The 27,650-nt window shown below is 36.3% G+C and overlaps 1 protein-coding gene across 2 annotated transcripts in view; it reads left to right on the top strand.

Annotated features, from left to right (window-relative positions):
• The window catches only part of AP3B1 (adaptor related protein complex 3 subunit beta 1), a 348,039-nt gene extending 325,037 nt beyond the window's left edge, over window positions 1–23,002 (top strand). For both annotated transcript variants that reach the window (XM_047731751.1, XM_047731750.1), the window contains 3 exons: window positions 4,563–4,660; window positions 9,716–9,854; window positions 22,279–23,002. In XM_047731751.1, coding sequence (XP_047587707.1) covers window positions 4,563–4,660; window positions 9,716–9,854; window positions 22,279–22,432 — 391 coding nt within the window. In that variant the 3' untranslated portion in view covers window positions 22,433–23,002. The remainder of the gene's footprint in view (window positions 1–4,562; window positions 4,661–9,715; window positions 9,855–22,278) is intronic.
• The last annotated feature ends 4,648 nt before the right edge of the window (window positions 23,003–27,650 follow it).

Below are 27,650 nucleotides of genomic sequence, written 5' to 3'. Positions count from 1 at the left end.
TGTTAGAAAAGCCAAACTTTCTCAGAAATCTCCGCAGACTTCTGTTTATGTTTCATTGGTTGTAACTGGGTTACTTGATCACTCCTAGTCACGAGAGAGGCTAAGAGATACAGTGTTTCAGGGGGACACATTGTCTACCTGAACAAAGTCAAAGTTATGTCAGGTAGTATCAACAAGTAGTATCTGCTGAATAAGCAGCAAATAGTATCTGCTAAAACAGTGTTCCAGCTTTATTTACATTTGCCACATAAGACCTGTTTTGGATGAACTTCTTTTCATAGTTTTTCATACATTTCATACATAACATTAACCATTTTACTAGCTACAGAAAATAAAATATCATTAGCCAAAAGCAACAGAACCAAAGCATACCTAGTCAAGTTGAGTCATATATATATTGCAGATTGCTATGGGAAAATTTCAGGATCACTTTTTCCCTCCAAAATTAAACCTGCTGCTTACCAACCTAGATTTTCATATATGCTTTAGAAGGCAAATGTTTCCCTTCTTTCCTTGTTCTCCCACCCTCCTCCCCTCTGGGAACCAGAGCTGTACAGCTACGTGTGTGTGCGTGTGTGTGTGTGTGTGTGCGTGCACGTGTGTGTTTAAGATTTTATTTATTTATTTGAGAGAGACAGAAATCGAGAGATCATGAGCAGCGTTGTGGGGAGGAGGCAGGGCAAGAGGAAGAAGCAGACTCCCTGCTGAGTAGGGAGCCCAGTGGACCCTGGGATCATGACTTGAGCTGAAGACAGACGTTTAACTGACTGAGCCACCCAAGAGCCCCTATACAACTACCTTTAATCAATAGCACAAATGGTATCCTTCAGGACTGTTGGAAAGGAATCATTTCATCTGTAATTAAAAAGAAAATACAGGGGCACCTGGGTGGCTCAGTGGGTTAAAGCCTCTGCCTTCGGCTCAGGTCACTATCCCAGGGTTCTGGGATCGAGCCCCGCATCAGGCTCTCTCCTCAGCAGGGAGCCTGCGTCCTCTACTCTCTCTCTACCTGCCTCTCTGCCTACTTGTGATCTCTGTCTGTCAAGTAAATAGATAAAATCTTTAAAAAAAGAAAAAAAAAAAAAAAAAAGAAAATACAGATAATGATAGTATAATTTCACCCAGTGGTCACATTTTAATTGTATTCCTCTATTAGTGAAATATTTCTACCATGCCCTCCCTACATGTATAAATATGTTTTATATATTATATATGCCATATATCTCATATATATTATATATTTATATATATTATATATAAATGGTATATATGTAAATTTTATTTGTGTGTGTGTGTCCCTATCCATTTACTCCATCAGCCTTTACTTATTTCTTCCAATATGACTTAGCCTTCCACTATATCAGGTGTGGTCTCATCCATCACCATATCTGTCCCTTTTAATTCTAAAATACCCCCATTTCCCCTATTCTCAGTGCTGCCCACCCTAGGAGTGCAGCCCTATATAGCAGAGTAAAAAAAGTAGATCTAAAGCAGCATCATATAGCAGATTCTGGAGTAGGATAGACCTGAGTTCAGATCCCAGTACTACCACTTGCTAGCTGTGTCACCTTGGATGTGGTCTTTAACTTCTCATCAATAAGTTGGGAGGTTGGGGCGCCTGGGTGGCTCAGTGGGTTAAAGCCTCTGCCTTCGGCTCAGGTCATGGTGCCAGTGTCCTGGGATCGAGCCCCACATCAGGCTCTCTGCTCAGCGGGGAACCTGCCTCCTCCTCTCTCTCTCTGCCTGCCTCTCTGCCTACTTGTGATCTCTGTCTGTCAAATAAATAAATAAAATCTTAAAAAAAAAAAATAAGTTGGAAGGTAACAGAGGCTGCCTCTTAGGATCATTGTTAAGAATTACTAAAGTAAAACACACAATGTAAAAACCCCTGCCTAAACTATTAAATTAGATTCCTAACTAATCTACTGCTTTGGGTTTCTCCTCTCCTGCATCTTACATGCTGCCACTAGAGTTTCTGAAATACAATAGGATCATTTATTTAATAACAATGTGAAAAGTCTCTGGTAGTTTTCCTTGTTTGTTAACATTGAAACACTTTTGTCTTAGTTATATGCATGAAGTAATCATACACTTGGTCATACAAATCAGGACATGTTAGAGAGTGAAGGGAGACATTAACGGAACAGGATTTCATGACAACAACCACAAACTGAGACTGCCCTGGGAAAAGAAGGGTGAAGGGTCACAAATGAAGATGGTATTCTTTACAGAGTGCCCCCAGCCTCATCTGCTAACATACCACACTGCTCACCATTCCCAAAACAGAGGTCTAGAATACCTGGAATGCCCCTCTCCATCCTGTTGGAAGTCCATCTCTACCTCACTGCAGAATTAATCAATCCCTCTTCTGCGGACTATAATACTCTCCACATATCTCTAATGTAGCATTTACCATGTTATAAACCTAATTGAACTCTTCCTCTCTCACTGACTTTTAAACCTTTAGGGTCAGTCTCACTTGTCTTTAAAATCTATCCCCAGGTACTTGCAAAGTACATGGGATTTGGTTTGTATTCAGTAAATGTATATTGAATTAATAAATAAATTGGATTTGTGGGTTTGCCTTTGACAGTCCACAGGTGAATGATTCAAAACATACATACATTTATGTATGTATGTATGTATGTATGTATGTATGTATGTATGTTTGGCTGGTCTTTGCCTTGTTCCGTCAAAAAATAAAAGGTAGGGGTGCCTGGGTGGCTCAGTGGGTTAAGGCCTCTGCCTTCAGCTCAGGTCATGATCTCAGGGTCCTGGGATCGAGTCCCGCATCAGGCTGTCTGCTTGGTGGGGAGCCTGCTTCCCCCTCTCTCTCTGCCTGCTTCTCTGCCTGCCTGTGATCTCTCTCTCTCTGTCAAATAAATAAAATCTTAAATGAGTAAATAAAAGGCAGCTTATAAAAATACATTCTATATAGCATAAATACGGATTTTATTTTTTTTCTTTTCATAAAGGTTTTTTTAACCTCATGTTTGTTATTTTTTTATCCACAGTCCCCATCTCCCTGTCCACCTTCCCACTGATCATGGAATGCAGTTCTAACATGAAAGTAGAAGTACTTTTGGGGATAGAATCTTTCCTGATAAAAAGGAATAGTTGTGGTTGGCTCACTTATTCACTACTCTTCCATTATCACTATATCTTCTTCAACGGAATGTAAAAGTGCTACCTAGAGACGAGGCAGCCATCTGGCAATCATGAGAATGAAAACCAACACACTAGGGAGCTGGACTTGAAAGCTAGAGAAACCTGGGTCCCCAGTAGCATCTTTAAGCCATTGAATCAGCCTTTGGTAACTCCAGGATTTGTTGTATACTAAACAATAAGTGTCTTAGTCTTAGTTGGATTTTCTGCTTATTTGTGGCCAAACGTATTCCTCACTGATACACTCATCAACTTAACTTGAAATATGTAACCTGGGGCGCCTGGGCGGCTCAGTGGGTTAAAGCCTCTGCCTTAAGCTCAGGTCGTGATCCCAGAGTCCTGAGATCGAGCCCCACATCGGGCTCTCTGCTCAGCAGGGAGCCTGCTTCCCCTTCTCTCTCTGCCTGCCTCTCTGCCTAGTTGTGATCTCTCTCTGTCAAATAAATAAATAAAATCTTTAAAAAAAAAAATATGTAACCTAAAAAAAATTTAAAGAAAGTTTAATAATTTTTTTAGAGATTAGTATCTGTCCTAAAATTAAAATCAGTGCACTCAGGATTATTATTCTATCTGATATGGGTAGAAAGTTGCCTTTCCTAAATCCTTCATATCTTGTCATTTGAAATAATAACTTTTACCACATGTTGATCAATAATGCTAATGAAAAACACTACTAAAAAATGAAAGTTTGTTTTAAAACAAGTTTGCAGGTGAGGTATTGCTTTATTAGCGTATATCTAAGCACAGTATGGTCACTACATTTTATTTTCTACATTTATTTTTACTAAAAACTAATTTTTTTTTTAAGATTTTATTTATTTGACAGAGAGAGAGAGCACAAGCAGGAGGAGCAGGAGAGGGAGAAGCAGACTCCCCGCTGAGCAGAGAGCCTGACACGGGGCTTGATCCCAGGACCCTGGCATCAAGACCTGAGCCAAAGGCAGACACTTAACTCTGAGCCACCCAGGCACCCCTAAAAACTAATATTTTTAAATGGAGATCTTAACATCTAAGACTATAGCACTCTATTTTCTACACTTTAAACATACACAGTAAAGAGAAAATATTACTTCTTTCTAAGCTGCATGAAGCATTCCTTTGGTAGTAACGGGTATGTGTAGCCTTAATGCTTATCTATTTTTAAAAGTTCTACATCATCAAGTGGTATTATTTACTATAACTACATATTTCTTTAAAAAATTGTCTTCCAATTGACATAACAGATGTATTTCTCAGCAAATAGTGTTGAAAATTTTTTCAAGTCTTTTTAGCTGTGCTAGTTAAGCCAAGATCTTATACTATATATGCTGACATATGCTTTAATTACATTTAACTGCATAGTATTAAAGAGAATGTTTTTTAAGGATTTTGTCAGCTTTGATATGTTTTTCTCTTAGTACCAAGGACGATTGTTTCAATGTTAATATTCAGCCACCTGTTGGAGAGCTGCTTTTACCTGTGGCCATGTCAGAGAAAGATTTTAAGAAAGAGCAAGGTGAGAGATTACTACAGTTTACTAGAAATTGACATCCCAAATGATATGTGCTCATTCCTCTGTCTGGTCTCTATAATAAAGTACCATATATACATAGCCATTAACAGATGTCCATGAATAATCTTCCAGTTTTTGCTAATTCTTTACTTCTATAAAATAACCTTAAAAGTATGTGTTTGTCTACATTCCTAGCATACTTGAAAATTGATTAATATGTCTTTAAAATAATAAATTGATTAACTTTTCACTTCTGGGAGTTGTGGGTTTGTCAACCTAATGAACTCAAGTGTTTTGTATTAGTGAAAATGTGAGGGATTTGAGTCTCTGTATTTTCTTTTACTGTAGAACTGTTTTTCATGTCCTACTAATGTATTTCTCCCTGTACACCTTAGGGTGCCTCATCCTTCAAGAAAAGTCCTAATTTTAACATCAAAATACTTCCATTTTCTTTTGACCTAATTCTATAGTAGGGAAATGCTGTGTTGCCCGGATGTATCAGAGCTGAAATATTTTAAAATATGCACCTAAAAAGAAAATATTTTCAGTAGAATGGAAGTATTAATATGTTGTGCTTGCCCAAGAGTGCAGCATACCTACTAATAAAAATAAATTTTATTTTCTTATATGAATAAGGGGAAGTTACTGTGACTTGGTGTGTTTAATTAAAGATTATATAAAACTAGGGCATATTTAAATGGAATAGTCAATAAATTTTTAAAGTTTATGTGAAGGTAGGCTATTTTTCTCTCTAAAGGGGTTATCATACAAAGATTCTTCATCTTGGTGTTCGTTGAACCCTATCTGTCATGCTTCCAGAAAGTACTGGGCACATACAAATACCTATACCTAAGGAGAAACACATGCTTCTTGGCACTCCATCATTATAGTGCCAAAGACCTTTTTTTTCTTTTTCTTTTTCCCTTTTGCTATAAGCCATTGCAGTCTACAATGTTCCAAAGACCTGTTGTAGAAGAATCTCACAAAGAAAATTTCAAACAAGATTGTAAATTAATAGTCATCTTTTATTTTCTGCCTTCTTAAGTGATAAAAAAAAAAGAATGACTAAATTCCTCTTTGCATTTGCTTTTCTTGGAAGTTGATTATTACTACAGAAGAAAACCATCTTTGTGATTTTATGATTTTATTTTTCTGTTGATGAATTGATGCTTACATTTGCTATTCTTACCCTTTGCTGGCTAAAGCCTGCCTCTCTGCTTTACACCTTCTCAGCAAACCCAGGTGAGTGGCACATAAGTGACGATTAAGGCTCTGGCGCATTTGTTATTAAGCGGATATTCTGTTTTTGAAAAGTGCAGCTGGAGTATATCTAAAGCAGCAGATCATTGTATACCTTTTCTATCCCTCAGCTTTGGTTTAGAATACTTGATATTTCGATTAAGTGTTCTGTGCTCTGCTGTGACTGAGGGATTTTTCCCTGACTAGCCATACAGAACCGCAACGCACGAGAGAGGTGCGCTCGCAGAACAGCTGTGGTCCTCTGTGGAGTTGTTGCCAAAATTCCTTTTTCTTCTGCCATTTTACTTCTATGGTTGTTGATTATTTGTCTGAATAAATCTGGCAGCTGTTTGCTATGTTTAATAGAGCAGAAAGGCTACTCTGAATAAAGCTATTTGAAAATTTGTTTATATGAAGTATTTGTAAATCCTTGCAAGTCTCTTGGCATTTCTGTATCATTCTTTCTGTCTTCCTGAATTCATTCTTTGATATGGGACTTGATGCTGGCAAATTTACTACAGTTTTAAAGAGTCTTTTCGATAGCATCTTTTTAGTTATAGATTTCAGCTGGTCTGATAATCGAGGTCTCAATTCTGAACTTTACATATGTATTTGTTTTTATACTACTCTAGGAAGAGCTTAGCTTATTTCGACAAACGATACCTAGAAAGGACTCACTCACTGAAAATCATAAACATCTTTTTCCTCAGATTTTATCAGTGCAAACTTCTGTATGGTAAAATACCAGTAAATTTAAGAAGCACCTGTGTGTGTCATTGCTTGCATACATTACATAATTTTTCTACTTCAAATAAAATGAACTTAGATACTTAATACTTCATTTCACAGGGCATATATTTTAGGCTCAAGGAATGCATTAAATGCATTAACTAGGATTTAACTGGAAAAATCATAAAGAAGAATATTCTATTTTTATACTAAAGATGTACATAATTAAAAGTTTGTACAGTATTAAATAAGAGTACACCTAACACATTGTGCATATTAACCTATTTTAAAATGAAAAGGGTTTTATTTCTGAGAGGCAGCCTGATCTGTCATTTTTTCTCGGTTGTTGCATTTAGAGTTCTAGAGCTAAACATGCATGTTTATAAGGTTGGTGGTCACCGTGCTAAAAGAAAGAGTGGTTTATCCTATATTGAAGTTACCTATAATATTCATATCAAGAACTTTAAACCAGAAGCAGAATTTTTTTCATTGAGTTTTGAACATTGGTTGAACATGGTTAGAATTAGTTAATGATCTAGCTATAGAATGATTTTGGTACTGTAAATTTTGAGATCCTCTCAAAAAAAATTGGCTTCTTAAGGCTGGTTTAATTATTATAAGAGATATAAGTCAACTATTTATTCCAAACTGCCTTCTCTTATTTTCTTCTTACTAGAAATCTAAAACTTAGAGAAAAATTTTAATTGTATTTTCTGACATTATTTGATATATATTTTAGCAGTTAAGTACAGCTGATTAACCTAAATTAAGTACTCTGTCCCCATGCCTCTCCAAAATTTAGATAAATTCTAATGAAGCAACAAATTCCATAGTCTGACAATTTTGCAATATTTTCCTGGTAACTTTACCTTTATTGTGTGTGAGCAGCCTATATGTATCTAAAGTCTGTTTATTGTGGGAGAAACTTTTAATGATACCTTGGCATATTTTTCTTTCTCGTTAATTTGAGAATTTTTGATATATTTTCATTTAGAAAAATCTCTGGTTTAAGAAACCTAGAATGTTTACTTAATTTTATTATGATTTATGCGTCCATCTTATGGTTTCCTAGCTAGCAAGATGCTAATTCTTTAAATGGTCAGACATTTACTATTTTCTGGCCCTTAACTACCACAAGCAATCATATTTGATACCCCTTAATTAGAGCACCTTTTTTTCTTTCCAGGTTCTTTTTCCACCTCAGCAATCGAGACAATACATTTGCTTACCATGCTGCTCTCCTAAGTGTTCTTTTGCATGTAAATTAATCTTGATTCAGTTTACACTGTCATGCTGAGTGGTACAAATTGCCTATAACAATAAAACAGCATGAGTTAAAAATAAAGGGGGGTGGGAAGGCAGATTGAATGTGTGCCTTACTTGATAGGATGTTACTTTGCTTTATGCCAATACATTAGCTGACGATAATGAATCTTCTGTTCTGAAAAGCATGGTTTAGTTGATTTTTTAAATTTTACTTCAATGGAGCAGTACCTTGTCTTTTATAGACCAAGTTAGACAAACCATTAATGACAAGAGTGTTAAGGTTAAATATGAAGCAATGCATTCACTTCTCTGAGTGCTATCCATCTTTCCATTTACAGGAGCTTGACAAAAGTACTGGCTTTGTACAACATTTCCTTTAATTACATGCTGCGGGAAACAGGCTTTTAACATAAACATAGTTGCATTCATTTATTCAGCAGTTGCTCTTCAATAGAGCTTAATGGAGAAGGTTTAAATCCTAAATGAGTACACACATCTCTCAGCAGTGTTATGTCAGCAGCCACTGTGCTTTACTTAAAAGCAGTGTTTGACTGCTTGTGTAGTTTTTAAAGCTTTTGCCTAATACTGAAGTTAAACAGTCTAAGACAGAACATAGTGTCCCCGAATTTGAAAGTGGTTAGTAAAACCTGCTCTTTGTTAAAAGCTTAGATAAGTCTTTTTACAGTGTTGGGCTTTTGAAATTTTGTGCTGCTAATCATAGGGGTTCTTTTAAATTTCAGGTTGCATTTGCAGTAAATAACTAAATTAAATACATAGCCCTGAAGGTTCAGAGCCTTTTGGAAACATAAAATCAAATTTAACCATTTTTATAAATTTGGTAAACTACCAGGCACATATAAAATGTCTCAAAAGTTATCATTTCTACTAGATACCATTAGATGTCATGACTTATATCACCAGTCCAGGTAGATGGAATTTATTATAATTATTCTGGGTTTTTTAACCTCGCTACTAAATTTCAGTTATTTGTTCCAAGGGTTTGGCATGTTACTGAATTTGTTCACTGAACATTTTTACATGAAATTTTGATATTAATGGCATGTTCTATGTTAACTGTATGGTTTTTGTTCATGATTTTGCTTAACTTTGTTTTTTTTCTTGAATATTTCTTTAAAATGTCTCTGGAATTTCCAGATTTTCTAGATTTTCCATTTACATTTTTTCCTTTGTTTCCAAATGTTTTGCTTCAGAAATTTCGGTTGGTGTTTTCATAATTAACAGTATATTTCTGTTCACTAGGAAAATGCTATAATATTTAGGTATGAATATAATATAGCTACTTAGATACTTGTGCATTTTTTAGAACCCCATAACTGTTCAGTGACTTTCAGTCATGGCTAAGATAACTTTGATCTGTCAGTTGAGGCCATTCATCAGGTAATGTTACTAGTTATTTCAGCTCACTTTGATTTGTTCTTAGGCAGCATTTCGCAAGAGAGATATCTGAATGAAAATGAGAGGAAAAAAACACGTAAAAGCATACATAGTTGACATAGTCCAAATGAGTATATTTTAAAGGGACTGAAATTGAATAGAATCTTTGTGAGTCTACATTTTTATTTTATAATATTGAAAATCCGATTTATTAAGAATTATGTTCCACTGCATTTTTATGTGTTTCCTACATAGTAAGGATTTAAAATTTTTTATAACATTTGCAATTATTTTAATTCTATGATAATTATCTTGAAAATTATATTCTGGAATGGCATTTTTTAAAAATTTTGGCTATGAACTTGAAATCGTTTTAATGTAATTTTCCTAAAGAGATGAGTAAAAGGGAGCCTTCTTTTGCTCTTACAGGAATGCTAACAGGAATGAATGAAACGTCTACTGTAATCATTGCTGCACCACAGAATTTCACTCCCTCGGTGATCCTTCAGAAGGTTGTAAATGTAGCCAATGTAGGTGTAGTCCCTTCTGGCCAAGATAATATACACAGGTAGGTTCACCAACATGTGATGTGGTTATCTAACTTGTATGTATATATATTATTTTCACTTCATATTTTTCCTTCAAAACAGTAACCCCGAAACCTGTATGTGCCCCCCTCCTTTGTTTCTGATGAGATATTTGATTGATTGGTTTGTGTTACGGCTCTCTTCCCTATTTATGCAATCCTTAAGTACACTGGGATGGACTGTCCTGAAGGTCAGTGTACTTGTATTTTATAATAGCTTGGTGATCTGTAAAGGTACTGTTTGTGAGCTGTGGTTAAGAATTTATTCTATTTCACTAGTCAGTGGATTTCCAGGAAGAACTGTTCTATAAAGCAGTGCAGTTGGACTTTTTTACTTGAAATGGAGGAAGTTTGGGTACCATATACAGAGTTGCTTTTCACAGCAGTCCCTTGAGACTGTTTCCAGTAATAAGGAGCTACTAGAAAACCAGCATAGGGCCAAATGCAGCTTCTATTTCTTAGACCAGATATATCTTAACCACGGAGCATTTAAGCATGAGATCCAAGTCATTTGTCCTTAAAGGTAGCAGAGAATGTGATTATTATGGTTGCCCTATTTGTGATCTGTGTGTGCCAGTAGCTTGAAATGAAAGTAAAGACAAAAATGATCTCCTTAAACAAACATGCGGTTATTATTTAGTCCTATGTGAGCTTAAAGGAATTCATTAATTCCACCTTTAATTCCTCTGCCACCCCACTGCCAGTAGCATACTTCTGCCTTTATCCATGTATATGGAAAATGAATTTAAAATAAAAAAGAATGCCTTCAGACCTTTAAAAAATGTTTTTGAGAAAAAATTATTTGGGGTAGGTACCTGGCTGGCTCAGCTGATAGAGCATGGAGCTCTTGATCTCAGGGTTGTAAGTTTGAGCCCTACATTGGATGTAGAGATTACTTAAAAATAAAATCTTAAAAAGTTTTTTTCAAGTTAATACAGGGGTAAGAGAAACCCCCTTATAAAGAGTGTTTTAGATTTATCTGAGATCGGAGTTTTAGATTTATCTCTGCCATTACTGGGCTTGGTAATTTGAGACAAGTTATAACTTCTTATGGGCTTTAAGATCTTCATCTCTTTAGGAAGGGGTGACAGGGAAAAGAGGGGGTATTGAAATGAAAGTCTGTCTTAATCTGTGGAAGAACATTGGTCTTGGCCTCGGAGGAGCTGAGTTCAAGTCTTGATCTGCCATTATTTGTAGTTGCCTAACATCATCTACTAATTGGGACAGAATGAAAACTGCATGTGCTAATCAAAAAACAAATTTACCCTATTTTGGGGGGGGGGTTGTTTTATTTTTAAAGAAACGTCCTTAGTTAAGTTGCAGTTTAAGAGGTCTGATGCTTCCATTTCCTAATTTCTGGCAGCCCTATCTATCTCATATAGGGGATGATAAAATAATAAAATAGGTATTAGGTCATCATGCTGGTACCACCATACAGATATAACTTATCAGTTACTGTTGTTCAATAGGGGAAAAAGTGAACAGAAGGCTTTTCAATGAAAATATTTTGGTTCTGAGTTTCCTCTTTTAATTGTTTTCTGCTTTAAATACTTCTTACTTTCCTGGGTGATTTTCTTTAGCAGAAATTCTTTGTTTTATTTATGGATACTTTGAATTATTGAAATTCTTACAACACTAAAATATCCTACACCAACTATAACTTTTAGCTTATATAGTCTGAAATTTTACCTGATGCACCTAGTATCCAGCAATACTTCAGTCCTGTTTTAATATATCCTTCTGTAATGTGCAGAAAGACATATAGTAACCCTTATTTATGGTGGAACTTCTGATTTATTTTTTGTTTTGTTTTATATGTGGGTTAACTTTTCTGAAAGCAGTGGCAGCTTTCCATATTTTTGTTTCTTAGAAGAAAACAGCCAAATTATCTTCTCAAAGCCAACTCAAAAGCTGCCTTCTTATTGGGAAATAGACTAAGAAAGACACTTAGCACAGTTGCACAATTTTTATTAGTCCATCGTTTGCCTATAACTTGTCTTGGTGGTTTAGAACTTAATGTCTGTTCAAGTGATTAAATTATTGTCAGTTCTTAATTATCTGTACTAATTCAGGGGAGACACACAACTAAGAACTGTTTATATTCGGCTTTGGAATGCAGAGATTGCCTCCAGACTTAATGTTTATGGTCCTCATACACATCTGCAATGTTTTGACACTTATCTGATCCAGCTGTATGATTGGCTCTGTAACTTGGGGGAGGAGCCCAAGTTACTACTGAGTCAAAAGTGAAAAACATGCCTATCTATAATTAGGATTAGGTTGTGCCGTCTTAATGTGCCTCACAAGTCTCATTAGGATAATTGAAAATGTTTGCATTTGCTCTCACAGTTAAAGTATGGCTGTGTTAATGTTCTAAATTTCAGAAAGCGTCCAGGTAATAAACACCCGGAGTTACTTGGATTTTCCATAGAGAAATTGTTAAAAATTATCAACCTGCATATGTAACAGTTTTTTGCCATTCTTTTATATTCAGTAACAAAACAAAAATGAACAATTGTTAGTAAAATCTGTACCAGTGCCTTCCTTAATGTCATTTAAAATGAAATGGTAATTACTTTTTATATTATAATAACAGAAATGAATACTTTATCCCTTCATTGAGTTGTATTCATGTTGTTAGGTGTAGTGTTCGGTATCATATTATCCTCCAGAATTAATGAGTTTATATATCTAAACTTATGTTACTTAATTGCCAATAACAAAACTGAAATCTCTGTGAGCTTTTTTTTTTTTTTAAGATTTATTTATTTATTTATTTTACAGATCACAAGTAGGCAGAGAGGCAGGCAGAGAGAGAGAGAGAGAGAGAGAGGAGGAGGAGGAAGCAGGCTCACTGCTGAGCAGAGAGCCCGATATGGGGCTCGATTCCAGGACTCTGTGCGGGGCTCGATCCCAGGACTCTGGGATCATGACCTGAGCTGAAGGCAGAGGCTTTAACCCACTGAGCCACACAGGCGCCCCTCTGTGAGCTTTTTGAATGACTCCTTTATTATTCTGTGACAGTTGCTTTTTAAGTTTATGAAGACTAGAACCAAAGCCATTCTTTTTTTTTTTTAAGATTTTATTTACTTGATAGAGATCACAAGTAGGCAGAGAGGCGGACAGAGGCAGAGAAGGGGAAGCAGGGAGCCTGATTCAGGGCTCGATCCCAGGACCCTGGGGTCATGACCTGAGTCGAAGGCAGAGGCTTAACCCACTGAGCCACTCAGGTGCCCCCAAAGTCATTCTTGTATTTATTAATGGTAATTGATTTCAGATTACTTAAAAAACAAAAACAAAACAAGTGTGAAAAGCATTTTGGATGTTAGTATTTTAATATCAGAAATTTCAGTATGATATATTATTCTTGGCTGGCCTATGTTCTACTTAATTTTTGAGGATCTTTTATTTCTGAGAGGACTTTTCAATAAGCATCAGAGTATTCTTTCTGACCATTCTATGAATAAAGTTTCCATTGTCTTGAATTTTGGAATAATTTATTCCCACTGCTCTTAAAATTTAAATAGTTTTTACATTAAATGCCAGGTTAAAAAAAGAATTAATATAAGAATTATTTGAGAAAAAGGGAATCTTCATTAATATGCAGAAGTGTATAATTACATAAAGTAGACATTTTAATTGAATACATAGCAGAAAATGGTTCCTACATATCAACAGAGAATGGCCTCCATTAAGAAAAAGTCAATTAGGGGTGCCTGGGTGGCTCAGTGGGTTAAGCCGCTGCCTTCAGCTCAGGTCATGATCCCAGAGTCCTGGGATCGAGTCCCGCATCGGGCTCGCTGCTCAGCGGGAAGCCTGCTTCCCTTCCTCTCTCTCTGCCTGCCTCTCTGCCTACTTGTGATCTCTCTCTGTCAAATAAATAAATAAAAAATCTTTAAAAAAAAAGAAAAAGTCAATTAAAGGAGCACAAGTTTTATGGAATTCATTTTAAAAAACAGGAGCATCGGGGCACCTGGGTGGCTCAGTGGGGTAAGCCTCTGCCTTCCACTCAGGTCATAATCCCGGAGTCCTGGGATCCAGCCCCACGTCCGGTTCTCTGCTCAGCAGGGAGCCTGCTTCCCTTCCTCTCTCTCTGCCTGCCTCTCTGCCTACTTGTGATCTCTCTCTGTCAAATAAATAAATAAAAATCTTTATTTAAAAAAAAATAAAAAATAAAAAACAGGAGCATTTCTTATGTTATTAACTGCTTTACAAGATCAGTAGGAAACTGTGTATCTATTGTTGGGTGATAGGACATTTAGTTTTTATTTTCTAAATGAGCAGTAGTCTCAGAAAGCCAACCAGTAAACTATTGAGATACAACTTTATTTTCATTTCTCTGCTACTTGCTTGGTGATTGAAAAAGCTGCTCTTTGAGAACAAAACCATCCAATTGAAATCTACAGAGTTATGATCATTATGGCAACCTGCTATTTTCTAGATTACAGTTACCACATGATAAGGGGTAATACAGAAAGGAGAATTTAAATAAAGTCATCAAAAAAGCATTTATTAACCATGGAGCTGAACATCTTCATGTCCTGTGTTAGATATTCATATTAAAACATGTGAGATTCTATGCATTGTAAAAGTCTTAAAGCATATTATTTAAGACAGGACTAATAATATATAAATAAAGTATATACAAAGGGCAGAGTGAACAATAGTAAACCAGTAGATGAATGGACTGCAAAGAGAAAATGTTAATATTCAGTGTGTTTAGGGGAAGAGAATTAGAGAGACTAGCAATGGGAATCTTAGGTACATTCAGAGCCAGGAAAAATTTCCTGTGTTCCTCTGAGAAAGAAATCAAGTAAGGGTTTATGACTGATGTTTGCATTCAACAATGTAGAAACCGTTGTACATTTTCTTTTATTACATTGCTTGTCCTCTCATAAAGGTACTAATATATAGTGAGCAAAAAGCAGAAAGGTAAAAATCTGTAGTTCCAAAATCTTTAAGGCTTTTCTGTACAAAAGAAACCTGTGGAGGGTTGTGTAAAACTGGGACCTACACCGGAGGACCCAGATTTGGTACATCTGGGGTATGGCCCAGGAGTCTGCATTGTAGCCAGTGGTCTAAGCAGTTCTAAGGCCAGTAATGTTCCAGAGTTTACAGTTTGAGGCTGCCTTGTATTATCAAGAGTTAGTGACAGCTACATGACACATGTTAAAGTGTATTTTTCCTGTTTTTGCATTTCCTTTTTATAGATTAAGAGATGCTAATGGAGGAGATGTTCGGTTCTTGGTTGTTTCTTATCACCATGCCGTTGTGCTCCAGCAACGGTATATTGTTAATTATATTAGTGTATTGTAGTCCTGCCTGTGAACAGTCTGAGACCGCAAGTAGAAGTTTGTCTTTCAGCAGTCCCAACCATTTCACATTTTAACCCAGTTTCTGGAATTTTGACATTCAGTAACAGTGGTGTTGTTAAAAAGAGTTGTCATACTACCTACTCATCTTGCCCTTTCATGAACAGCAAATTGACCCTGTGAGGGAAAAATGTGATAATTTGAGTGAAAAGGGAAAACTTTGTCTCTGCTGTGATTCTGTTTTAGCTCTTAGCTTATTCAATAAGGCCCACGACAGTTTTGTTTTGTTTTGTTTTGTTTTGTTTTAAGATTTTATTTATTTGACAGAGAGACACAGCAAGAGTGGGAACACAAGCAGGGGAAGTGGGAGAGGGGAGAAGCAGGCTTCCCGCTGAGCAGAGAGCCTGACATGGGGCTCCATCTCAGTACCCTGGGATCACCACCTGAGCGGAAGGCAGACGCTTAACGACTGAGCCACCCAGGTGCCCCCCAAAACAGTTTTTATTATTAACTTGTATTCAATACTTGCAGTCCTTTCCCCACCCCATGTATCTTAATCTGTGTTTGGATCTTGTTTACTGTATCACTTCTTGAATTTGCAAATTTTGAATACGTGCAACTTATGAATAATTATAGTCTTAAGAGAATGAACGTTGTTTTACCTATTGTTACTTAGGTCCTTAAGTATTAGGAAAATCTGGTACTGTGGCTAGAATAGTGTATTCATAGCAACCTGGCAGTCAACTTTTTAATTTGCCAACATACCTAAACACAGTATATTTGTTTCAGGTTTAAAATCAATAATCTTTTTATTTAATTGAAGTACATGTAAAGAACGACTTGTTTCATTTCTAGGCCTTCAGCTCATCCATTGAATCACTGATATGATATACATGTTTAATGATTATTAATAGGAGAAATACTGGTATATACTACCATATCCATCATAAGATGTCTATGCTGTGCAAGTCCATTCAATATTTTTTGAAGGCTTGTGACAGGTTTTCTTGGTGCTAGGGTTACAAACATGGAATGGCATAGGTACTTCTTGTTGGGGTCTTTGATATTTCCCTTCTGTTCTTAGGTTGCTCAACCTTTGGGCTATTGTTTTTGTTTGTTGTTTTATTTATTTTTTCTTAGTAACTGAAATATTTAAATAACCAGTTAATTCTGAAAGACCGTAATAGAAACAAGTGTCTTGGTGCCCTAATTTTATAAGCCCTGATACTATAGTAACCATACATCAGCTGTCTTTAAAAAAATTTTTTTTGTAAACAGTTGTTAGTATAAAGATATCAGGCTTTGGTCTTTTGTCCTGTGTAACAAATTTGGGATCTCAAAGGGGGCCAAAGATTCATGGAACGTCTTTAGAAATCGGGTCTTTCTCAGGTTGGAGATTGTCCACTAGAGGGCAGCACTGCTTTTTTATCTGCTGCTTTGATCTCTGCAAGCTCTGTGAGCAGCATTTCATTGAAAAACAAATGTGGACCTCAGCTAATTTTTACATGGAAAGCATATTTTGATATTTCAGAAATCACTAAAGCTACACAGCTGACTTTGCTTTAAAGCATTCTTTATTTAAGTTTTCTTTACTTCCACCATTAGTGAGGTAATACTCTGTAATGCAACAGTTTTACTAATAGGAATATATATAACTGTTTTCATGTAGAAATGAAAGAGAGGTATTCTTGATATTTTCTTTCCGGGTTGACAATTTTATAAGGAATCAAAGAGAATGGGGTAAGAATTTATGTGTTTTACTATTTGCCCATCGCATCCCACCCCCACCAAATAGACAGACCAAAAATGCTTTGGAATAACTGGAATATTTCGTGTCTTCTTTGAGAAAGCACACTTAGAGATATATTTAGCTTTCCTGTATGAAGAAAGAGAATGCATCATTGACAAGATAGTATGGAGAATCATTTTTTTATACCATGTTTAAAGACTAGAACAGAATACAGAGAATCCTAAGTTATGATGGCAGCTCTTTTTTTTTTTTTTTTAAACTCTTTTCATCAGATTGTCAAAGGAAGATACTATAATATTGCTGGCTAATTTTTTTTAATGATAGGAAAAAATACATTGCTTTGGATAAATTCCCTAAACTTGAATCACATGTAATTTTTTCCCTCAGTATTAATTCTCTTAGGTAATGGGCTAAACTTTAAAATACAATTTTATAGTCAACAAAATGGAATTTTTTTTACAACTTGCAAGTTCTCTGTTTAAAATGTTCTGTATTAACTCAACATAATAAGGACTTACATTTTAAATTTTTTGGAAAACAATGCTCCAAATCATCAGGCTTTGGTATTTGATGTTAGGATGCTTATTCAAACCAGTATTTCTTATATAGAATGATTGTGCGACTTCATTACACATTTGTCAACTTTGAACTAATTATTTTTATACAGCTAGGGCAGGGCACTGCATCTTGTGATCGTCTTTCTTACTAATAGGATTCTGTCTGCTTCAGCAGGCAGTAATTGAAGACTTCGTGTACAGAGTAGGGGGGGGAAAAAGTTTTAGCCTGAGTGAGCCATTGTCACAGCTTCTGGTAACCAGTAGAACAGAAAACAAGAGAAAATTGAACTCAGAATAGAAAAATCAGAAACCAGGAAGACTACCCAAGAGAAGAAAAAGCATGTCTTAGAGCTGTTGCATTAAATGTAGCAAATACGATTCTATTTAAAAATTTTTATGTTGTGAATACCCTGGAGATTGATGCTGTCTCTCAGATAAATACTTTTTAATTCATGTTATCCTGTTAACATTGCAGTTGTTCAAACAATTGAGTTGTAGAATTTCTTTTCTTTCTGACAAAAACATTTATGGTCCATAGCCAGCTTCTCATAAATCTAATAAAAAGTATGGTTTAAGTGCATGAGGGAATAAGGCCATGTATTATAGATAACAAATTTATACAAATTTGTTGTTGTTATCCGAGCTTTTTTCATAATTCTGTCAGTAGTTAAGAAAAATTAACTTTTTTAGAAAAGTGGTATCTTCATTTAGGGTTGGCAAGCAGCTTATTTTGTCTTTTTCTTTAATCCTAAGAATTCTTACAAGCTTCAAAGATTAAATGTCAATTGCTAGAGATAATAGACAAAAAGACATGTAATGAAATGAAATACAGATATATCTAAACAGTTTTTACCTTCTCAATTGGTGATTACAAATAGCGAGTGGTTGGTGGTGGAATGAAAATGAAAAATAATGAAAAATACCTAGATGGTATCCTTTTAATAACATGGAGCCCATCATACATAGGCAATACATCTTTAACTGTCATCCTCTTATTTGTTTTCATTTGTGGTGGTACTGGTGTTCGAGGTTGGTTGGCCTCCCAGAAGTCCCTCCCTCTGTTACAGCTCCATTTAGGAAGGTTTTATATTTTTCATTGCCCGTGTGTCTTTTGAGGGAATGGGAGGTGGGGGATATTTAAAATTTTTTAAATCTTTAAGGTCACAAATTAAGAAGTTGTTATGACAAAGCACCAAGTCACGCTGCTTTAAATTCCATAATGGTGCAAATTCAAGTACACAGTTTTGAAGGGAAAAATCTTCCCTCTTCAAGTTTTTGGAACAATAATAGATTATATGCATATTAGGTAAATAAGAAAACCTTAATTTATCAGTGCATTTTGCATATTTGAGAATGTGTATAATCCAGAATCAGAATACTTGGGTTCAAATTCCTGCTCAACCATTCACAAGCTATGTGCCCATGAGCAGGTTTCTCAACTTCTGTGGGCCTCAGTTCCCTCATCTATACTGTGATTTGCCTCGCAGAATCAAATGAGTGCCCGCTACACAAAGCACTTAATAAATGGCCGCTGTGGTTATAAGTACGGTGATCCAAAAACTTCACATGCCTTCTGAAAAAGTTTGGTCACAGTGTTCTTCTTCGTTTGAGGTCAAGTACGGAGGTTCTGATGTCAGCCATTAAATTTAGCATAGAAGTGTTTGACCGAGGCTGTCTTTATAATCAATGTTTCTTATGTCTGAAAGCTAGCTGTGTGTTGTTTATTAACTGGTACTCTTTCCCTAACTGTCTTTCAGTGGGTTTTTAAAACATAGCCTGTTCCGGCATTAAATGATTAAGAAATTTTGGGTGGTGGCTTTGCTTTTCATGGACCAAAACAAACCAGTTGTACTCATGCTGTGTTCCAATTAAATACATCCTTTTTGAACTGTGAAATGAGAATGTCAGAACATCTGATCTTCTAGTCTTCTGCTTTGAAACATTGCTTCCACCATTTGTGCCCACTAGAACAGAGACCTAGTTAAAAGGCAATAGCTTTTTCACCACCTAACAGATTTTATCGCTAGGACAATTTGCTTAGCGTGTTGCCACTGTAGTGTAAGCAAAGACCTCTTTTCTTTCAGACCTCAGTTCTTACAGTGTTGAGAGTTTTGTGGTAATAGGATTTCAAAAACATGTACCAGAGACTAATTTTAATCTCTGTAAACATACTGACGTCAAAATTGACGTTTGTCTCTGCTGAATTTATATTATTGTACCATCGACTCTAAGTTTTTAGTCGAAAAGAGATAAAATGTGCTTTGGGGCTGTACAACCCTGAAATTCAAGTGCTTTTGTGTCCCTATTCAGACATAATCTCCTTCTCTGCAGTCCCAAGGCACAAGTGTTAAGTAAATAAAGGGACTAATAAGACTATTGTTTACATAATTATAACCCTGTCAGACATAGGGACCTCTGTTGAAATATGTGTTAAATGAAGATTTGGGGGCGCCTGGGTGGCTCAGTGGGTTAAGCCTCTGCCTTTGGCTCGGGCCATGATCTCAGGGTCCTGGGATTGAGTCCCGCGTCGGGCTCTCTGCTCAGCGGGGAGCCTGCTTCCCTCTCTCTCTGCCTGCCTCTCCGTCTACTTGTGATCTCTGTCTTTCAAGTAAATAAAGAAAATATTTTAAAAAATAAAAATAAAAATAAATAAATGAAGATTTGATGATGACCAGATCTGTGGGGGGAAAAAGTTACATAAATGATAGGACAGAAGAGCCACCTAGTATCATTTGGTTTAACAGACAGACAAGGTTTAACAGAAATACAGAAACAGGATTCTCCTATGAACCAGAAGAACCTCAAAAATGTGGACAAAAGAAATGCATAAACTTGTAAGGGGTATTAGGAAAGAGGGACCTTTGAGGGCTGGTGATTTTTGTGTTTTCTAAAAGATGGAATTAGGTATGCAGTTCCTTATGTCTTGTGTGGACATCTGAAGAGCACACAGATGTGTATAGTGTGAGAGCTTTAGAAAATCTCTTTAAAAACACTGGTATGATTTCTCTTCTTAAACTGGTCACTTACACTTGTTTCTCTCAAGTAGAAAAACTGCTCTGTCGGACTCCTTCCCAGTCTTCAGTGTGTTTGGAGAGAGCAGCTTTCCATGTTTGCAGAAAACACAAGAATAAATCACTAGGAAGACTTCTAACGTACTTTATGAACAACCCACCAGCTTACATTTTAAGATGCAACCTAAAAGTGTTGATAATATTTTCAATTATGTAAAATTAGTGTATTTGTTTTGCTTTTGAGTCATTATTCTGATTATTGTTGGGAAACCGATTTTCATGATTCTGTTTAGGTCAAAAATGGCTTGTTAGGTTTTGAAAAAAAAGACTCGAATGTGTTATAAGATCTTGATGTCATTTTTTTTAAACTCAAAAAAGAAATTACTTTTCATTTAAAGAGAATCTGCTTCCTGCTTAAGTGGCTAATATTTTAATTAAGTTGGGAGTGAAGTTTTTCTGAGTGTCTCCTGATAAACTCCCTCTTTTATGTTGATGGTAATTAAACAGATCCCTGAGGACACCGCAGGCTCTGCGCAGGGCCCATGCTAATTGTCAGACATGAGACACTGACCAGTTGGTTTGCTCTTGAATAGTCCACAGCGTGCTGTCAGCGCAGCAGTTTTATTTTTATGTATTGTGAGCTGTTGTCAGGGCTAACTGGGTGCCATTGTGGCTGAAGATGTTGCGCAAATTGAGGCAGATGGCTCAGATTCAGACACGTGTCATACAGAAAGGGGAAAGGGGATTGGCCCTGCAAAGTGGGGTCACAGCAGGTCACAGACCTGCTCTACACTTGTTAGTGTTTTCAAAAGCTCATGTGCGGCAACTTTGTTTTTCTCCAGTCATCCCTGCAATCAAACCCCTCCCCCCCCCCCACAAATGCGTGGAACATGCTCCATGTGGAAAATGGAGGCCTAGGAGGGTACCGTCCTCTTCCTTCATGTCTCTGGGGCTCAACTGTGCGTGCAGAATGAATTAGCAGGATTGACAGAAGTTCATTGTGCCTCCAACGGCTTTTCAGTCAATTGCAGTGCTTAAAAGGCTAGTTTTGCTTTTAATTCCATGTAATTAGTAGATTCTTCATGTCTTGGAATTTAGTAATGGAGCCTTAGACCTCAAGTTTCCTCTATTCTAAAGCAAAAAGAAGTATCTAACGTCCTGAACATTAAAAAAAAAAAAAAATCTAAAAAGAGGGACTGTGGTGTACTACCTGTCTGTCATGTGATTTTGTTACATGTCATCATCAACATTAGAGATTGAATTTGAATATTTTAACATGCATGCGTGAATTTTTGAAATGATATGAGTTTTATAATGTCCATAAAATTACCTAACTTCTTGCATAATCATTTTCACATACGAGGAATTAAAATTTCAAGCTCGTAGCTTTTCTTAATATGTTAAAAATAAAAATACAGTAGTTTATTTTAAATGGCCCTATGCATGGTGAAATGTTAAATATCAAATGAATGACTCCCAAATACATATTAGTGGAGAATTATTCACATATATCTGTTGTCCAAACTAATAAGTAAAATAGACTTCCTCTTCTTGTTCTGTTCTAACAGTGCACTAAAATTACCTGCCTGTGGTAAGCATGGTGCTGGGCAATTTATTGATTTTTCAGAAGAATGCTTGGCTTTGGGTTTTTGGCAGTAGGGAACCTGTAAGAAATTACTGAGAAAAAAATTATTTTAAACCTATTTGAATCTGTGCTGTCTCCTTTCCCCTATCCTCCTCCCATGATAAAAGTCTTCTCTTTTTTTTTTCCTTCAGGTTTGCAGCTAAAACTGTGCACAGTGGGTCGTTGATGCTCGTCACAGTGGAGCTGAAGGAAGGCTCTACAGCCCAGCTTATCATCAACACTGAGAGAACCGTGATCGGTTCTGTTCTGCTGCGGGAGCTGAAGCCTGTCCTGTCCCAGGGGTAACCTGCTTACATCTGGACTTCAGAATCTGGCACAGAACAAAAGTGCCTGGCATCCACTACTGCTGCCTTTCATTTATAATAATAGCCCTTCCATCTGGCAGCGGGGGAAGAATACACTCTTGACATTCTTGTCTCCTGCTTTAGAATGCTAGTGTGTATCTATCATGTATGCAATACGTTCCCCCTTTTCGCTTTGCTAACCAAAGAACATATATTTTACTGTCAGTTTTCTCAACTCTTGAATCCATGTGGCATTTTCTCTGTCCTGCTACTTCTTCTGGCCTTCTCCTCGTCCTTCTCTTTTTTCACAACAATGGACAGGAATTGGGTATTTTAAGTCCATTGGAAATCACCCTCCCTCTCGGTGTAAACAAAAATTAGCCTAGAAATAGTCTAAATGGCCTCTCAGCTTGATATCTGAAAATTGGGGTAGCATATTTTTTAGAATTAAATACAAAAACGACAAGATCTCTGTAAAATTTTGTTCTACGAATTTCCTGGTATTATAATTGGTTATTGACAACGCTTGTCATGAAATCATCTCTGAATAATAAACTAGCATATTGAATAACATGTGTCTTTGCATTTTTAATAAGAAACTGTGTGTAATCCCAAAGTTCATAGGCTGATATTTCTTTATTTCAAAGTAAATGGTTTGAGTGTTATATTCTGCAAAGAAGAAATCAATGGGGGTTAGTTAGTAAAAGAAAAACCATTTTCAAACTCAGGTAGATTTTCTAATTGTGTTATAGAGTAGTTAACCCCAAGAAAAAAAGTTGGTATATTTAATAACAACAACAAAAATCATCATGTTGTGAAATAAAATGTCTCTTTCTGTGCAATCTTGATTAGTAGAGATCAGATTATAAGGTGTAATACACCTGCTGAATAAATTATTTTTTTAATTAATTTTTTATTTTTTCAGCATAACAGTATTCATTTGAATAAATTATTTTTATCTCATTGTTCCTTTACAAATGTTGATGCCCAACTTAGATGGACAAAAACACCTTTGGAAACTAACCAGTATAAACCTCATTGTAGAAATTTTAAAAACCAGTTACTTAATCATCATATTTGCCCTTTTGCCCAGAGTATTTATTTTGGTTGCTGACTTAGACAAGTCACTGTTTCTAGTAAGATTGTTCTATGACCAGGAAACTGTTTTCTAAGTCTTTTATGCCTTTTTAAAACCAGTTGAAATTTTATTTACCTTTCTGATATAAAGTAATATAGAGTATATGCTAGTCAGTTCCCTTTCTGTAAAGCCACATAACGATTTTTAAGAAGTAAAAAGAGAATATACATTGGTGGAAATGCTGTGGAACATATATAAAAAGAAAAAAAAAACATTCTTGGAAAATACATATTGAGAAGAACAAAACAGACCTGAAAAATTAAATTTTCAAGCTCGTGAGCTGGAGAGAGCAAACAGGCGGTTAAATTGTCTTGCTCTGGGAATATAGCAGTTAAACGGCGTGAGGAGACGTAGAACTGTAGGAGTGAGGTGCCGGACCTCACCCTGGAGCCTTAGAGCCCTGGCACTGCTGACAGCCAGGAGCAGCTGGTTGGCATTTCCGTTATTAATCCTGTTTCTTGGGGCTTGCTTCACAACTTGGGGTTCCTCGGTCAACAACTTTGGGAAATGTTATAAGGAGTTTGACAAGCTAGATATCTGTTTTCTGAAAAACATATTTACACTTAATGCATCAAAGCAGAGGGGATATGTATGTTGTGGTGTAGATAAGTTTTTGTTTTCCTTAAATGAGGGCACTTCTCTGTGAAAACAGGTTACTCTGTGAAAACAGTATTTGGTAACTAAGAAATTTCAGTAGAACTTTATTTTTGAAGAAAATCAGTTTTGATAGCTAACTTTTAGGGATTTAAAATCTATATATCTACATATATAGATTTTATATATATATCTATCTATATATATCTATATATATGTCTATATATCTATATAAAATCAATAATATAATGTGTGCTAACCATTGAAGCCATTGTAACATCAATAGCTTGATATTATTAAAATATTTTTCATATAAGTGAAACTGGAAAAATGACCAAAATCCCAAGTTTAAGATTTGGGGGTGGGGAGGATGAGTGTTTTCCTTTTTCGGTACAATGTTTCAGAGTTTCTTACCTCATATTTCCTTTAACTTTATCATAATCCATGATTATCTCTAAATTGTTCCATTGAGTCGAGTTAGTCAATGTTGAATTCTTAATTCTAGCTATATTTTTTCATTTTAATGTCCACTTAATGGGACATTTTATGTATACCATCTTGAAGAATGGCTCTCATAGTATATTTCAGACTGAGCCTCGTTTTTGGTATCACATTGCCTCATTTTGGTATCTCTTAATACATTTGCTTTATTTATTATAAGAAAAGGAGAATGTTTTTATTCTGAAAAGACTATAATAATGAACTTAGCAAATTAAAATACTTCACACTTGCCCTTCCCAGAAACTATTTGCAAACATTTGAATAACTTTATAATAGTGTATGACAAGTTTGCCCTTGTAATCTATGGTTCATGTTAAGAAGATAGGTACTACATTAGAAGAGACAAGCTCCAGAATGATGACATAAAGAGAGGTTTTAGAAAGCGAAATTTAGCTAGCTAGGAGAAAACGTAAGCTTTTTACCTTCTTTGTTTCCTCTCTCTAATCTCTCTAATGCTATACAAGAATTGTTTATACAGGGAACAGGTCTCTTTTCCCATAATGGGGGGGGCGGGGGCCTTATGTTATAGTGCAAAATTAATAAAGCCTTACTATTTCCTTTCTTTTTAAAGACTATATCCATGGTGAGAAGTAAAGAACTGTAGTAACCATTGTCGGTTATAGTAAAATAGAAGATATACTCTCTACCCCCAACAAACCACAATCCATTTGGCAATAAATGAAGAAATGGCAGCGTGGACTTTGCTAAGTTAGTGAGCCCTGGTTTGCAAACAAACTTCACTTACATGCTAATACAGTACCACCTCCTTCCCCACCCCCATTCACTTCCCCTCAAGTCCAGTAGTTTTAAGTAAACTATCAGCTCCCAGAGTCTTGCTGAACCCATCTCTTCACCTCCACCTCCCCTGTCCTCACACAGGTGACCTGACCAACCAGACCAGCCACTAGGTGCACACTTCTTTTGTTCTTCCATCAATTGGAGGTTGCTTAATTGAAAAGTATTTACTTTCTGACCATATACTTGCTTTTTTTTTAATCCTTTTCCTTACCTGCCTTCCAACTTGACCAGTTACCTCAAGAAGAGTTTTCATGATCACCTCCACTCTCTTCTTGAGATTTTAGAGGAACCAAAAAAAAAAAAAAAAAACCAAGTTTAAGATGGTGTTATACTCCTAGATGAATAGAAATTGTGTTTAATAGAAAAGCATGCCCTTAAATGGACCAGAAGTTTGTTTCTGGATCTTCACAGTCTCCATCTCCTTTCTTTATATGACTTACCGACAAATAGCATTCAACACAACTAAATGAAGGCTTTACTCTATCTTGGTAACTTTTCTACCACTTTTCAACTGCGCTATGGAGTAAGCACTATTTTAAGACCTGACCTGGTAAGTTAACTAGCATTTGAAATCATTTTTTGAATAAAAACATTTTATATTTCTCGTGATCACTTGACCAACAAACTTGGAACATAGCTGTTTGAAGGCTGGAGTTGTTTCTGAAAAGAGTTGTAAAGCAGTTGTCTGACTGTCAGATCACGCCAGTAAGAGCTATTGGGTTTAGGGGGAAGAAGTGTTCCCTGGGTTAGAGAGATCTGAAAAGGTTCTACTGAGGCAATACAGATAGGTCCTAAAAGTTGGTAGTCATTTAGAAGAGAAAAGATTTCCTAGGAGTGGAAGATGGAAGAATAGATTGTTTTCAGCCGAGGCTGTCTCTTAGAATATACCTTTGTACAGAGACGAGCATTACCCACACACCACTTTGTGCCCCCATTTCTCCCTCCTATCCTCCCAGGCTATCTCCCTGACGCCATCCCCCTGGTCTATAGCTCAGGGGCTGTGGTAGGTCAGAGGAGCAGCGACTGTTTGCCATACCATGGGTAGGACCGCACTGCCCTTGGAAACTGGAGACAGGAAAAAGAAGGTTGGGAACTAGAGAACTAGATAGAGATCAGGAGAAATAGGTTTTATTGGTTCTACTTTCCCATTTGTAAGCCAATGTTAGATACTTCCTTGGGGATTTTAGTTATTATGCTTTTTAATTATTTCCAGATTCTAAAATAAGTCTTTTTGGACTTCAAAGTAGCTAAAGAATATGAAACTACATTGGTATCTATTTGCTGGTTAAGTGATTGTGAGTGGAAGTGATGCTTAATTTTCTCCCCCTCCTGTCTGTCTTTCCTGTTTGTCTGAGCCAAATTGATGTACATAGTCACTTGTATGTGTAATTTCTGGTCACTTCAGTAAATGTGTACACTGAAGACCCAAACCCTTCAGAACTCAAATAGGGAATTTTTACAACAGACGCAAATGTGTCTTTAATGACCTTCTAAGACACTGCTTTCTTATCTACAACCTTGAGCGCCAGAGACACCAAAAATAAGGCTGAAGTGTAGAAGAATTTATTTATGTAATCTCCATGCCCAGTGTGGGGCTTGAACTCACAACTCTGAGATCAAGAGTCGCATGCTCTACTGACTGAGCCAGCCAGGTGCTCCACTGTAGAAGAAGAATCTCAAATCTAGAGATGTTTAGAAAGCCTAACCAGTAGATCTTTCTGCCACTGGGCTCATGCATGTAAACCCTTGAAAACTGCAGATGCTGCAAGTGTGCTTAGAGAGAACAGAGAAGCCTCACCTTACCCATACCCTTATTACCTGGCCTGGGAGGTATTGCCAAGGGTGGAGTTTCATAATGTGAGAGGGAGGGAGAGAGGGAAGAAAGATTAGCTCTCAACATGTAGCTCAACCAAGTTTCTGGATTTGTTCCTCCTAGAAGAGCATCTTCTCACCCAAGTAAGAACCAACTTGGGGGAGATTTTGTTCTTAAAGCATCGCGATGAATGTGAAGACTCGTTTTACAGTAGTGTCAACCATCTCCACGGATAACAGTAAGGAATTGTTAAGACCGTGGCCTACAGAAAGAAAAATACTAAATTTTGCCTTTGCAAAGTAGCTAAAAAGGGTTGTATAAAGACGGGTTCCTCAGCCTATATTGAAACTCCCCATTTCTAATGAGTTCATTGTT

This window comes from Lutra lutra, chromosome 5 (genome assembly GCF_902655055.1).
Source record: "Lutra lutra chromosome 5, mLutLut1.2, whole genome shotgun sequence".
Taxonomy (NCBI): domain Eukaryota; kingdom Metazoa; phylum Chordata; class Mammalia; order Carnivora; family Mustelidae; genus Lutra; species Lutra lutra.
The sequence above is the reverse complement of the archived record's forward strand: the minus strand, read 5'-3'. Positions and strand labels throughout refer to the sequence as shown.